This window comes from Tyto alba, unplaced genomic scaffold (assembly GCF_018691265.1).
Source record: "Tyto alba isolate M040663 unplaced genomic scaffold, T.alba_DEE_v4.0 Super-Scaffold_18, whole genome shotgun sequence".
Lineage (NCBI taxonomy): Eukaryota > Metazoa > Chordata > Aves > Strigiformes > Tytonidae > Tyto > Tyto alba.
The window spans coordinates 12,630,466-12,645,255 of record NW_024881280.1 but is presented as its reverse complement, the minus strand read 5'-3'; the positions used below and the strand labels follow the sequence as shown (position 1 = coordinate 12,645,255).

Genomic DNA, 14,790 nt, shown 5'->3' with positions numbered 1-14,790 from the left:
TAGCAACTCTGTAGCTATGTCTACCTTAGACAGTAGCAAAGCCCAAGAGGAACAGATATGCACAGTGAAACACCCATTCCTAAGACTCTATGCCCACACTACAGGAGTTTCAAAGGCTTTGCCTTTGGACTAGCTTTAGTCTGATCAAACGGCCTGAAAGGCCACTACTATGTTGGATCACAACTCCCAGTTCATGTTTCGCATAAAAAGAGTCCATTTCACGCTCCCTAAGGTAGCTCCTTGATGTGAATCAAAGCATGGTTAATAGGAACAGTTGGCAGGTTTGCTTCAGAAGTGCCCTCCTGAGCCAAACTAAAGCACTAACGTATCCTCTGAATAGCAGCTGTCTATATGCATGGCTAAACCAAACCCTTGGAATGTGAGTGTTCAAACTTTGGGAACATTTGGTCCTAGATTCCAACTTTGTAACTCAGACATATTTTTAGTAATAGCACAGTTAATTTATTTGGTTCTACTCAGCTCCTCCTGCTTATTCCAGTCCTTTTACAAGTAGTCTAATAAATGCCCCTACTCCTCTTTTGATAGCATCTCAATAGAAGGAATGTGAATATAAGCCACATGAAATACATAATCAGATACACTAATCCTTTCTTAAGAAGCTATTGAGGTTGATTGGCAAGTAAATAATAACCAGTTAGTAACCAGTAAAAGTGATGCCTTCAATTGTCTCAAGCTTCTTCATTTACTCCAGTATCTAATCTCTCCAAATGGTAGTTCAGTCACCAACAAATCTCCAGATTATCTGAGCTATATCAGGCCATGTAAGCAAAGTATATAATTTGGCACTATCTGTGGTAGTTTCCTCTTCAAACCATCTAACAAAATTATTGGTATCCTCTCTCTCCATTGCTCAATGGAAAATTTTATGCTGTGTAGAACTGAATGTTTATGTTCCTTACAAGTATCAGGGGGTCTTCAAAGTTGCCACTACTACTATTCCTCTATCAATGCTGTATGACAAATTATTTTCCCAGATTTGTACCAAAATCTGACATGTCTCATTCATGGCCACTAGCCTGCTCACTTAAGTCAGTCAACCAGGTGCAGCATGGGTAAAGACCTCCATATGAAAGACACATGTTAATACTTTATCTGCTTTCCTTTTCCCTTGATCCGAGGCACTCATCTCTTCAATAAAGTGAAGACATATCCCCCAAGTATACTCATCAACAGTGAATGCCTGAGTTATCTGGAGATACCAAGGAGATACTCCATAATCCAATAGATGAGATTTATATAGACCTGCCAAGAGACTCACAGCCTAACATAAATTTGTCTCAGTGTCACATTTGATATTAGTTGTGATAGCTGATCATGCTAGCTAGCACAGTCATGTTTTAATTTTGTGGTCAAGACAAATAAAACTTTAATATGTGCTAAAATCTGAGTTAAAGGCTTTTTTAAAATTGACAAATTTATCACCTACTAAAACAGTACATGCTTTGTCTTGACTAGTATCTCAGACTAGACTGAGCTAATTATAGAATCATATAATAATTTACGTTGGAAAAGACCTTCAAGATCATCAAGTCCAACCATAAACCTAGCACTGCCAAGTCCACCACTAAACCATGTTCCCAAGTACCATATCTACACGCCTTCTAAATACCTGAAGGATGGTTACTCAACCACTTCCCTGGTTCCAATGCTCAACAACCCTTTCAGTGAGAAAATTTTTCCTTATATCCAATCTAAACCTCCCCTAGGGCAACATGAATCCATTTCTTCTTCTAGCACTTGTTACTTGGGAGAAGAGACTGATGCCCACCTCACTACAATCTCCTTTCAGGTAGCTGTAGAGAGTGATAAGGTCTCCCCTCAGCCTCCTTTTCTCCAGGTTAAACACCTCCAGTTCCCTCAGCTGCTCCTCATAAGACCCGTGCCTAGGCCCTTCACCAGCTTCATTGCCTTTCTCTGGATATAGGCCAGCACCTCAATGTCTTTCTTGTAGTGAGGGACCCAAAACTGAACACAGTATTCAAGGTGCAGCTTCACCAGTGCCAAGTGAAGGGGGACAATCACTTCCCTAGTCCTGCTGGCCATGCTATTTCTGATACAAACCGGGATGCTATTGCTAGGTGTTCTTGGCCACCTGGGCACACTGCCGGTTCACGTTCAGCCAGCTGTCAACCAACACCCCCAGGTCTTTTTCTGCCAGGCAGCTTTCCAGCCACTCTTCCCCAAGCCTGTAGGGTTGCATCAGGTTGTCATGACCCAAGTGCAGGAACTAATATCCCAGAATACTAATCTAGATAGATAATATCCAAGTCTATTTGATCTTGCTGCATTAAGAAAAATTTATTAGCTATTTAGCAGCTCGTCAAAGATGTATGCTGAACGTAGCAGAGGGGAAAAAAAAATACCTTCATGTTGCCCTGTAGACAATGTTCCAAATTCCTACCAGAAGGATCATCTGTGAACAGAGAAAATCCCATGTGGGATGGCTTCCTCATTCCTGTCTCCTGGTTCAGTCGCTGGATGAATTCATCAACTGTTGAGGAACCATCAAAACCTACAACCTGCAACGAAAGAGGAGTTAATTGAGGATCACCTTCAAGAAACATAACATTGATGGGTATCACAACTAATGAAGCCTGGTTTCCTACAGATCAGTGTCTCATGATTGCCTGCCAGCTCAGTGACGGCACTTGCATATTGTCTCCCTTCACACTGCATTCTTTCTCATACTGAGACACTTAATGACATCTCTCCCTTTTCCTCAGCTACCCTTTCTTCCTAAGACCTGTAGTGCTGAGGCTGGACTCCTTTTATTTTCTCAGGAAAAATTGCTAAAAGGACAAGGAGGAGAAATAGTATCTACCTCCCAATATCTGATATGTATGAACACCATGGTGCCACCCACACTAAGGAGGCGAGTTATGGTGCAGCCCTTTAGTATCCAGAAGAAAAGCAGCTGTGGTGGCTCACCTGGTAGGTTCCGTTCATGAAGTGCACTGGGATGCTGAAGGGGAGTGAGTGGTGGTAGGGATTTCTCAGCAGGATGGACACAATCTCCATCCGGGAGGGCTTGGCTTCCCGCTCACCAGTCTGCACAGTGCGGTCAACTGATCTCTGGCAGTAGATGGCATACTTGCCTATTTCACTCCTAGGCAAAGAGGTGGAGATAAGCCACAAAATGCTTTAAATGCCATGTCCTTTTCCATTTCCCATGCCATGACAAAGCATTCCTCCCTCAGGCTTTTGCTCAAACAAAGATACATCTCTATGCAAATACCCTAGTTCCTCTTAACAGACTTACAGCTCAAGTGAAAAGCTACAACACAAACCTGAGCTCTAAGGCTGTGTAAAATTAAATTAGACAATAGACTCTCTGAGAAGTGCAAGATCATTCCCTGCTCCTAGATGGGCTGGACATAGTGTAGGAACGTCCTCTTCTGTACCTGTTACCATCATAGTACCAATTAAACCAAGACCAGTTCACCGTAAAACTCCCTGTTACACTAGCAGAATTTAGTTACTATCACGTCAAGTCCTGAGAGGTATTAATAATAAGTTGTAAAGCATTAGTCTCACTTACAGGATTTTATAAACTGTGTTTATCGATTTACATGGTTATGCAAATTATTAATCCTATCTGCCAATCAAGAGGCTCATGAGAGATTCAAAGCAGGCTCAGATATGTTGATAGTTCAATACAGTATGGGGATAGTTACTAATGTGATCAGTTTACTGTCTACTGAAGAGAGTGCTGCACTGAACAGCACCAAAAGGATATAAGTGTCTCTAAAGCCAGGCAGGAACAGTCAATTATACCTTTTTGCAAATATGTTAAGAATGCGTATACTGAATAAGTTCTGAAATTGAAGGATTTATATGGATTTATAACTGTGCCATCACTCTGCAGGGGAAACTAATTCCATTCAAGATACCTTCAGGAGCTCTGTACATGACTAAATCTCCAGTTAAATCCCTGCAAGCAACATAGAAATCAGGAGCTCTGGCTTTTCACTGTAGCAATATATCGCTCACCTCCCCAATAACATTTGAATAATTTTCAAATAGAGAATCTTGCTTCAACGAGAAGCTGTTATGCCTGGCTTACAAATGCTCCTGAGCCCTGCCTGTCTTCTAACCTAGAACTGTGCTCCACGTTTCTCCCTCTCTTAAAGATTGGATATATACCCTAATGTCACCTTTAATGAAAAACAATACCTAGAATAAAGATCTAGTGTATATCTAGACCATAGGCATTATGCAGTGTAAGCATTCTAGTGTTTCATTTGCTATATGAAACAGGGAAAGCATATCTATTTAACTGGTCAAGAAACAGCTGTACCTGCTATATCTAAAGAGACCTAAGTATTCCTAAAGCTAGGCAGAAGGAGCTAAACTAAATCCCACTAAGCAACTGCTCCAAGTTTAATCTAAACTACAGATGAATATAAGCACAGTTTGCTGTAATTTCTGTATGGGTTTTTTTCCTAGCCCTAATAATTGTTACATAGCTGGATTTTATAAATACATTTCCTCCTTGTTGCTGCTTAAAGTTTATTTGTTATAAAGGTACTTTTGGTCTAAGAACTTCATAGACCATCAGCATAGTAATGCTTGACACTGATGCATTAAATCAGTTTCACAGAGCCCAGCACATCCTTATGAAACTCAACAGTTCCTAACAGTAGAGCAGCTCCACTACTGAGTTGAATGGACCGGTTTGGGAGCTGGCAATGCCCAAGTTTGAAGAGATGGTTTCCAGTACTAGCCAAAAGATCCCTATCACATTGCCTTAGGCAATGGAGAGAGAGCCTGAACACCCGAGTGCCTGATGTCTCTGTTTTTGCTTCCGAGAAGAAATAGCAAATGTGAGGCACCATGTAAGAAAATAGAAATTTGATAGGAGGAGTACACAGATTTTCTTTGCAATACCAGGAGACTTTTAGCTTGAGTTCCAAGGTAGGCAGGCTGAGTATTCGAATAGGAATATTTGTTTGAAATGAAACCACTCTTTTACCTATATCTTAGCAACAATATATTGTTGCAACAGGTAACTAGGCATCTCTAGCTGTGACCTCCCCCCCAAGGACACAGTGAGATATGGTGAAGACCAGATCACTATGGAAACAAAGAGCATAGCGTGAACACTGGAGAACAACTTATTGCTGTTACAGTAGATCTTGCACTGTTTTCTTATAGGGGAAAGTGTTACACACCAAAGAGGTAACTGAAAACAGCACTACCATATATTTCAGGTTTGTTAGTTTTTTCGTAACTTTTCATGGTTCCCTGAGACATTCACTGCCTCACTTTTGTTCTGCCAGTATGCCTGCTAAGCTGACAGCAGAATGTAATCACCTAACATTCTAATAATTCATTTTAAATAATTACTTTGGTCTGTCTATCAATAAAAGAAAATAGCTGCATCAGCAAAAAACCTCCCTATGTAGCTCCAGTTATATCTGCAAATTTTTGCTAGTACAACTCACTCATTTTTGTAAACTAGCTTAATATAAGTGACAAATTAATGTGAATGACTGAAGGTGGACAGCTTGATACCATTTGGAACCTTCTGTCCCCTCCTTCAACTTATTTTGCAGGTGTGAGTTACAAAATTGCTTCCATCTTTATCCATAGTGGATGCAAAAGGCAATCAGCTTAGCAGAAGAAAGTGGTGTTGTAGTCTTTACCTGGGGTCTGCATGTCGCTGCAGGTGCTGTTTGATGTACCAGAGGAAGTGATGTTGAGGCAGGAATAGAGGAGCACACAAAGCTAGGAGTTGCCAGCACTGTGAACATAAAACTGGACATCATTCTTGTTCTGTACTTCTTGCCTGTTGCCTTTCACAGAATACTGCAACCAAAATGTTGGATGGTGACTAGTGCTTTTGGAAGTGACCATTTTAAGATGTGTAGTTCAAAATCCTTCAAAGGGAAGTGATGGTCAGATGACAGACTGCTCTTCAATATCTCAACCTGGACTCTAAGAAGAGCTGCTCTAAATGATTGGCCACTTCTGAAAAATCTAACTAGTGTAACCAGAGCTGAGTGCATGATTAATAATTTTTTTCTATTTGTAACTGCAAACCATAACAAAGAATACACCGAGCAATTCTGTTTCAAATTAGACCCATTATTCCTCAACCAGTTTTTATTTTCTCATTTGAGCTGGGAATATTATAATCAAGTATGTACATTAATGCTCTAACTTATTCATTTGATTTACCCAGTAATTATAGTGCAAAAATCAGATTTCATGCTTAATAGTAATATTGATGATTTGCATGCTGTTGATTAACTAAAATGGAAAACAAAATTAATACCCTGTGACAGTTATAGCTAGCCAACATGATCTATGAATTTTGATTCTGAATATGGTCTAAATAGACCATTTGCAACTGGTAAATGGTTACATTCAAACTAAAATTTATTTTGCAAGTAGTTACATTCTCAATGTTTTCCTATGCACGTCAGTGCCAAGATAATCTTCCTCCCGCACATCTTCAGCACCTGCACAATTTTATGAGAACCAGTCCCACTGCTAATTATTAAAACCATGGAATTAAATAGAAAGTATTTGCAGAGTGGAGGTGACAAAAGAGGAACTGACCTGAATGACTGAGTGGTTCTGGGGTTGTCGGCAGCTGGTCTGTTTAACAAGCTGACAGTAAATTTCATTCTGCAGCTCACAATGTGTCAAGCAGACCTGCAGTGCTGTCTGGGCAAGTGACACATGGTAATCAATAGAGGGTGCCTCCACAGGGACATTGATGAACAGCTGACAGGACTGTAAAAAGGTGGAAGTCAGTCAATGCCATGAATACAGTGACTCTTCTCAGGTACTTTCCAGGCCAAGTTCCCTAGACGTGTTACAGTCGATTAACAAATTCTTCTAAATAACTTTGAAAGGAGGAAGGAGAGTAAGTACTTAATTCCTATCCTTTCCTCTTTAGTTGGGGCAACGAGAAAATTCACTCAACCTCTCCCAGCCTGAGAGGCTCATGAGTCAGCAAGAGAACTGAGGGGAAAATGTGCTTCCTGCCTTCCATACCTGTGCTTTACCTTAAGACTGTCTAGTCCTACAGCTAATCTTATACTTGTAGAGTGCAAGAATCAAATCTCCAATGGCTTCACCATTAGTCTTACACAACTGGGTTTGCCAGTAAGTTGTTTCTGTTTCCTTTAATCCAACTATTGGAGAGGCAAGAGGAAGATAAGGCTAACTGAAGTGTAAAGCCTTGTGGGGGACATTGCTCCTAAACCCAGATTCCCTACAAGGAAAAGTTAAACTTAGAGAGAATGAATGACACCTAATACCCAACTTTCCTCTTGTAATTAAATGACCCAGCAGACCAGTCTAAAGCAACCAACAGTGACAGTAAACATTTTGACAAACAACATGACCAAACTATGTTGTTGCCCCAACAACAGAGCAAAGTAACTGAAAATGATGCAATGTCCCTTTAATTACCTTAAAAAGTTTCAGAGCTTCAGTCTGTAGAGCCTCTGATGGCAGAGTGGTGAGGGATGTATGCAAACCATCTTTACTGTAGCACAACATAGGATGTTTCCACAGGGGAGAATCTGAGGTAGTAGATGGGCAAAAACATGCAGTGTCAGAAACAGAAGACAGATAACAGTGTCCACGTTGGAAAGCAGCCTTGCTGAAATGGCAAAGCACCTGAAGAAGCAGCACTGCACTAGGCCACATTTATCTTTGGTGCCACTTCACTGATTTCAGCAAAGCCTGCCATGAACGAGGAGTCAACAGCACCATCAGCCATCAGCAGAAAGAAATATTGCCATTCTCAATCCTGCTATGTCAGAGCTTCTCATCAGCTAGATTCTGGCAAGAAACAGCTCAGCTGTGTGTTCAAACAAGAGACACAAACTGCCAGGGCAGCCAACTGCAATGGGGGTCTTTGTTAGTGCAAGTCACTATTCAACAGTAAGCAAGGTTCACATGTATGTCTAGGAATACTTGAGTGGGCAGGAAAAGAGTATTAAGTATGAACGTGTATGTTAATACACATGTAAGAACACGGTGCTTAAACATATATGAATGAGCAAGTATCAGAGATGAGGAGGAATAGATGAGCATGGATGTACATGTGAGGGTTTATATGTGCAGACAGAGGAAGAGATGTGAAGGCAAGGGTGTATGAGTGTATTTAGAGCAGAGAGCATATATTTGTATGGTCAAGATTCCCAGGGAAGGAAAATCAGGACCAACAATAACAGGAAAAGTTAGAGCTCCAGTTTATTTTAATTTGAATTAATGCTATAGATGTTTCAGATGCTTTGATAAATGATATGACGATGTGATGGACTTGTCTAGTTTCACTACAATGCCTGTATTTCCTCTGGAGATGTTACTGGGGAACCAGGGGAGAAGGACACTACATCATCTGCTGTTCTACTGAGAATCATCTTCCCTTACCTTTGGTTGGATTAAAACTGGGAATTGAAATTACCCTTCCTTATGCTTTGCTACCATGGAAAAGAGTTTGTGGTTTCTACTTACTAGGGTCTCCCTCTGCATCCAATAGTTTTCCAATGAGTTGTTCATATGATGTGCCCACTGTGGCATTACTGCTACCAGCTGCTACGGTCAGATGGTACAGCCAGGTATTCTAGACACGAGGATGAGAACAGCATGGGTCAACTCAGACCTTGGTTTATACAAACAGGTTCATTCTGTATGCCCCAATTGTTTGCTGATACCAAAAAGACTTTTGCTCTCTAAAAAGACTGCCTTTTATACCTTCTCCTGTTTGGTGCGAATGAGTAAGTATGTGGGACTCTGGTCCTGTGGGTGAATCACCAGTGTACAATGGGATGAGAGAAGTCCTCCACCAGTGGCTTCATAATCTTCATCAGAGTCACAGGAACGGTCTACTTCTTCCACTTTGGACTCACGCATAGGCAGATGTCCTAGGGGACACTATAAGGAGGGGAAGCAAGTTAGATAAGCATAGCTAATCTCCCACTAGGAGAAGGAAACACTGGTGAAGAAAACCCAGGCCAATACGTTAGCACTTCCATAACATGTAAGAAATAAACTATAATGCAGTGTCTAACTAATCTAATTATACAATCTTGCATTTCTGTAGAATCTCTTTCATCAACTAAAGTACTTACAAACTTTTACTAATATTCTTGGGAGAGCATTTACAGGTCAGAATGAGAATATGCAAATAAAAAGTTGGGTTTTCCCCATAAGGTACTGTTTTCTTCCCATTAAACTTGTCAGTTGTGTTTACACCATTGGTTCTGCAAGACAGGATGAGTTTTGTGATGGTCAGTTGCTCAGTATCTTGAACCACTATTTTCCAATCCTGATCGGACTTTCTGCTTGTTATTGGAAAACAAGTACTTTTAAAATTACACAGATAGGTAGATTCAGACAAACAGAGGATAGCTGCTGTGCTAACTCTGAAGGTTAATCCCAAGTATGAGTCACAGTAATCCTTGATATTCTAAAACTTGGGTTTCAACATCACCAAAACAAAGTAATGGACCATCGGGCCAAGCTTCCAGAAATGGAAGCACATTACAGAGATTAAATGACCTCCCTCTTCCCATATTGTTGTTGCTACTTATTTTCATGACAGTATGCAGAATATATTAGCTGCTATATAAAAGTCTGCTCTAAAGGCTTCACAAGACCAAATAGAGAAAGTGAGAAACAAGATATACAGTGCTCTGAGAAAGAACAGTCACTTGCTTTTAAAGTCTTTTGTCATTTTAGCTTTAAAAAAAAAAAAAAAATAAAAAAATCACAGAAAATACTGATTCTCTTTGTGGAGCAGACACTGTTAGAAGAGTTGAAGTACAACCAAGGAGGAGTTTGAAGCATGAGACACAGAAGCAGTAAAAGGAAAGGAAGCTTCATGGGAAATGGGAAAGGAGGGTTCAGGAACAGAAGGGGAATAGGAATTACCTTATCTTCATGATTTCGATAGTAGTAGAAAGTTTTTCCAATCAGTGCACACCAGACCAGCTTCGAGTGACCATGCTTGACCTGTAAGGAAGAGAAAGGCATACATGCTTTTAACATCAGCAGTGTTGCTGGAACAATTTTCTAGGATTCCAACTTTCAATTAAACTCTCCCTTAAAGCCTTGCATATATTATTTGCTCTATGCTAATATGAGCTCCTCTCAAAACATACAGGGCACCACCTCCAAAAGCAGATAAGTATATCCCACCTAAATAGATGGGACATAGGTGCTTATGGAAATGTATCTAAGATTTTGGGTAGTATTTCACTTGTTCATAACAACCCAGCATTTCTGCATCCTGAAACGTGATATTAAGAATAACCTTTTTAATATTATAAAAACAAGTAATTTCATCTCAGCAGGAAAAGAGCAGTCAATATGTAGTCTAGGCAGCTGTTTCCTACTGTAGATGTACAAGCTTCAGATGCATGTTGTCTTTAGCCATCTTGAGATGCTAACCAAAATTATATTTAAAAATTCATAGTAATTTGCTATGCAAAACTAATCTATGGAAATGGCATAAAGCATAAGAATTTTCTGCCATTGTACTTTGTACTAATGCGAATGCGGTCTGTCATGATAGAAAATGCTAACCTAGAACCATAGAAGTCATTTCTTTGAAACTCTCCTATATCACCAAGTTAATAAACAAATCAAATAAATGTGACATTTAACAGTGTTTCCTGTTGTTTCATGGTTTTTGAAACTATGACATGCTGCAAATTCTGTTGAAGAAAAGCTAGATATTTCATTTTACTTACTATTTGACAAAGTCCGTATCTCTCAGTAGCCTTGTTTGTCCCATTCCTTATCATTTATACAAATGTTCCTCTCTGAAATACAGAAATCTATATTGCTGCTTTTCTTTCCCTCCCCACTCTTTGAGGGAGTATTAAAACACTAATTTCTTGCTGACATTTACTGTGCAAACCAAGAAGCTGGTACACTGTCAGTACTGAGATAAACTGAATAAAGTAAGAAATACTATTTCACCTTGGTGAGCCAACCTTTCACGGTAGGTTTAGCATCACTGTGAGGCACACCAACAGGACTGGTCACTTGCACTCTCAGGATACTCTGTAGGACATGAATCCATTCCTCCAGGATGTTGGGAGAGTCTGCTGTCAAGAAGTAGGTTCTCTTTTCTGTCATGAGCTGAAAGGAAAAGGAGTGAGGAAGTATAAATCCGCATACCCACAAATCTTTCTTCAGCTGCTGAGTTTCATTATCCCATAGAGGTTTTTTCTGGTGATTCAGGAGGAATGTTTTTTGGGTAAGAAAAAAGGTGCTAACCTTCAAAGCCCAAGTGAAAGAACTGAAACTCAGATGAATCAAATTCTCATGAATTCTCTTGCTGTTTCTGTTGGATGTTGTGGGGCTTTGTCTCCTCTCTCATCCTTTCTTGTTTCTCAGTGCTGCTGCTAGTTCTTCATTTTAAAGGTGACTACATAAATGGGTTTTTTACTGCCTTCACTTTGTACTGCACTCTGCCTTCAATAGCTTGTGACTTTGAGAGGAAAGATGGTATGAATTTAATGGTATTAAGCCTTAGCAACTGCAGTTCCATAAGGGCTGAAGGCAGTTCACAGGTCAGGCCATGTGCCTTTCAATCAGAATAGGAGAGAAACTTTAAGGCCGCCTTTATAATGAAGGACTCTAACAAAAATGACTTAAAACTGAACCCAGTGATGGGCTACTTTCTAATACTTCAGAAGTTGAATTCTAATAGGAATGCAACACTTCAAATGTTTCTTCAGATCCTCCAGACATATAAAGTCAGGCTAGAGATCTTGTGAGAGAAGTCTTTCAGAAAGAGGAGATCTTAGGTACTATCTGGTTTTAATTGTTATAAGAATCACTTTCCCCCACAGATTTTAAGTTCGCAGTCCTAACTGCAAAAAAGGAAAGTATTATGGTGTAAAACAAATAAAAATAAAGAAGAATTTCTTTCAATTTCAAAAAGCTGTATTTGGGTTACAATTTACCTCTTTTTCCATTAATTATGGAACTAACTGCCTGGCTTGTGCCAGTAAACACAGGGGCCAGATAAAGTTAGCTCATATCAATTGAGACATACAGTGCCATTCAGCCTGAAATAAGTGCCACTCAGCCACTGAGTGTGTGGTTATCTGCAGGATGAAAAAGCAATGCTCACCCGGAATGTTTGAGACCCTTCACCTCTGACAATCTGGCATGAGGAATCCAGCTCCATCTGTCCTTGTGGTTTGCGGATAACATCACTCTGCGGAAAGAAAAGCAAACAACTTTTTCAGTAGAAAAAAACCTCAGATGGGTCTTAGAGTACTTACAGCATAATACACATGTGCAGGTCTGAGTCTGCATTCACAGACTGGAAAGGACAGCTGAAGGTTGCCAGGTTGAATATGAGATAGCGTGATCCCATCGCAATGATGAAACAAAAGTCTCCTCAGTAATTGCAACAAATACCGTCTTACAAAGTTCAGATTAGACATTAGGAAAAAAAACAATCAACCAACCAACTAAAAAATACCACCAACAAAAAACCCCAAACCTCACTGGGAAGGCAATATACCACCAAACAGGTACTCAGAGAGTGGCTGAACTTCCACATTTGGAAGTTTTCAAGATTCAGCTAGACAAAGCCATCGGTGGTTTGATCTACAGCTGGTACAGTCCCTCTTCAATGTGTCAGCTGGACCAGGGTCTTCCAGAAGTCCCTTCCAACCAACAGTCTAAATTCTGCATATTTATTAAATTATTTATATAGATGTGTGCACGTATGTAATATATATTTATAACTTGCTTGTGAATTCTGATGGATAAACCTAGTATCAGAAACAAAGATGCACTGTGCCCTAAGGTGTATTTTTGTCTTGTTAGAATATGACAACAACTGAAAATATAAAAAAGCTGAAAATAAATCTTCTCAATGTTCCTGACTTGTAAGCAAAGATGTGTATATACACAGAAATACTGTGTAATTATGCGGGTGTGGAGGAAATCGCTGTGTCCAGAAGGAAAAAGTATGGAAGGTGAATATGCCCAAATATAATGCTCTGTAATGTAGCTAAGTACAGCAGAATAACGAAGGCCAACAATAAATGTATTTTCTTGTATATACAATTTTTGAGTGCATGATGCTAGATTTTTGAAATAACTTTGTTTGAAACCATTGTGAGTTATAAAAAAATATTTGGAAAGGTTTGAATGCACAAACATGATCTCTCAATATTGGTTCATTGATCTCTGTGAGACATCATTTTGCATAAAACCTCATTTTCAATTTTACCCTAGTTTTCTAATGCTTCCATGTCCATGTGGGAGGGTGAAAAATGAACGAATCCAGCTTTCTTCCCTTTGAAAGCTGTAGTTTTCCTCAGAGCCCTGTATACTGACTGATGAGTACATATCTGTGCCTTCCCGGTATTGTAATTTATTTTTCCTTTATTTCCACCTTAAACATGACCAAAGTAGGGCCATGGTATGCCTTCTGCTTTCCATCATCTGTACAAAGTTAACCAGTAGGTGTCAAGCTTCTGTCCTTGTGAACCATCTCCTGGAAACTGCCATCGCAAGCAGCTTCTCTGCCTAAGCAGAGAGCCATGGTTGAACCCGTGGTCAGGCATAAAGCTCTTTGGCAGGACATTTTGGGGAAGCTTGCCCATTTGCTGCCCCCTGCCAGTGGTATCAGCCTGGAACCAGTTCTGCAGAAAGCCTTCCCCTGTGCCTCCACACAGCACTAAGTGTATCCCAATAACTCACCGGAGACTTGTAGTACATGATCTGTCTGTTTCTTAGAACAAACCATCGTCTCTTCCACATCTTCACCTGGCTGCCCATTTTCAGCAAGTAACCTGATTTCTCCATGGGTTCCTGGAGGGCAAAGAGCAAATGGGAAAGGAGATTATCTTGCACCTCTCAAAACAGAAATGAAAGAGTGCTGAAATCAAGGTCAACATTTGCTGCATCTCCATCATTTACTGCTTTACTCTGCCTGATGCAAGTAGCAGCCATCCAAGGTCAGTGTTCCCTGCTCAGCTTGGAGAGTGTCCAAGGCTATCTGTGTAACTGCAAATACCATATTGTGTTCTCTTAGTAAAGAAGGTATCTGAAGATCATTTTGCTGGTTGACGCACTGAAAACCTGTCTTCCTACCACAGCAGTGATTTTCCAAATAAAAGTGAAGGCTGGCTCTAAGCCATTAGACTCCTGTTCCTTGTCTGTTGGAGCTCTTACACTCAAGAATACAGAATTTAATGCTGTTCATGCTTGAGGTTTTTTTTCTAGGCAAAAATACTCTATTCTTTCTCCTTCTTTTCTCTGAATTTCCAAGTTTGTTTTGTCACAAAAGTATAAAGCCATCATTAAAGTAGAATACGACTACAGGAAACCAGTACAGGTCTTCAGGAAAGAATACAGCTTGATGCTTATACTTTTATCCAACCACATAACAGAAATTGCACATTCTTTTGAAGCATCAGATAGTGAATTTTGATATAAACCAGCTGGACCAACAGCCCAGTCTGTTAGAGCAGCACTTGGCAGGCGATAACTCAATATATTGCATTTATGCTTTTTCTCTTTCAAGACCAAGGCTCTGTTTGCATCCCTTCACAACTGTGAGGCAGAAAGACTTACAGTGCAGATTCCACCATCAGTGGAATAGGAAGATGTTCGCTGTAGCTTATGCTCTGGCTCTGAATAGTCACCATCCAAGGAGTAGGCATCAGGAGGGATGGCATAGTCACTCTCGGAGCTCAGTGAGGACATAGATACACCTGTTCAAAATAAAGGAAAGAATGAGAATCACGGATAGGCAGAAGCATGTGC

General features: G+C 40.1%; 2 protein-coding genes across 7 annotated transcripts in view; one reads left to right on the top strand and one right to left on the bottom strand.

Moving 5' to 3' along the window:
- TMEM229B (transmembrane protein 229B) overlaps nucleotides 1-14,790 on the top strand; it is a 323,642-nt gene that overhangs the window by 221,663 nt on the left and 87,189 nt on the right. The gene's annotated exons all lie outside the window — the stretch shown is intronic.
- PLEKHH1 (pleckstrin homology, MyTH4 and FERM domain containing H1) overlaps nucleotides 1-14,790 on the bottom strand; it is a 53,019-nt gene that overhangs the window by 10,408 nt on the left and 27,821 nt on the right. For all 6 annotated transcript variants that reach the window (XM_042790952.1, XM_042790957.1, XM_042790954.1 and 3 more), the window contains 12 exons: nucleotides 14,599-14,738; nucleotides 13,723-13,833; nucleotides 12,134-12,220; nucleotides 10,972-11,133; nucleotides 9,919-9,999; nucleotides 8,740-8,919; nucleotides 8,500-8,608; nucleotides 7,447-7,559; nucleotides 6,586-6,762; nucleotides 5,667-5,764; nucleotides 2,950-3,127; nucleotides 2,385-2,540 (listed from right to left, as the gene is read on the bottom strand). In XM_042790952.1, the coding sequence (XP_042646886.1) occupies nucleotides 2,385-2,540; nucleotides 2,950-3,127; nucleotides 5,667-5,764; nucleotides 6,586-6,762; nucleotides 7,447-7,559; nucleotides 8,500-8,608; nucleotides 8,740-8,919; nucleotides 9,919-9,999; nucleotides 10,972-11,133; nucleotides 12,134-12,220; nucleotides 13,723-13,833; nucleotides 14,599-14,738 (1,592 nt within the window). The remainder of the gene's footprint in view (nucleotides 1-2,384; nucleotides 2,541-2,949; nucleotides 3,128-5,666; nucleotides 5,765-6,585; nucleotides 6,763-7,446; nucleotides 7,560-8,499; nucleotides 8,609-8,739; nucleotides 8,920-9,918; nucleotides 10,000-10,971; nucleotides 11,134-12,133; nucleotides 12,221-13,722; nucleotides 13,834-14,598; nucleotides 14,739-14,790) is intronic.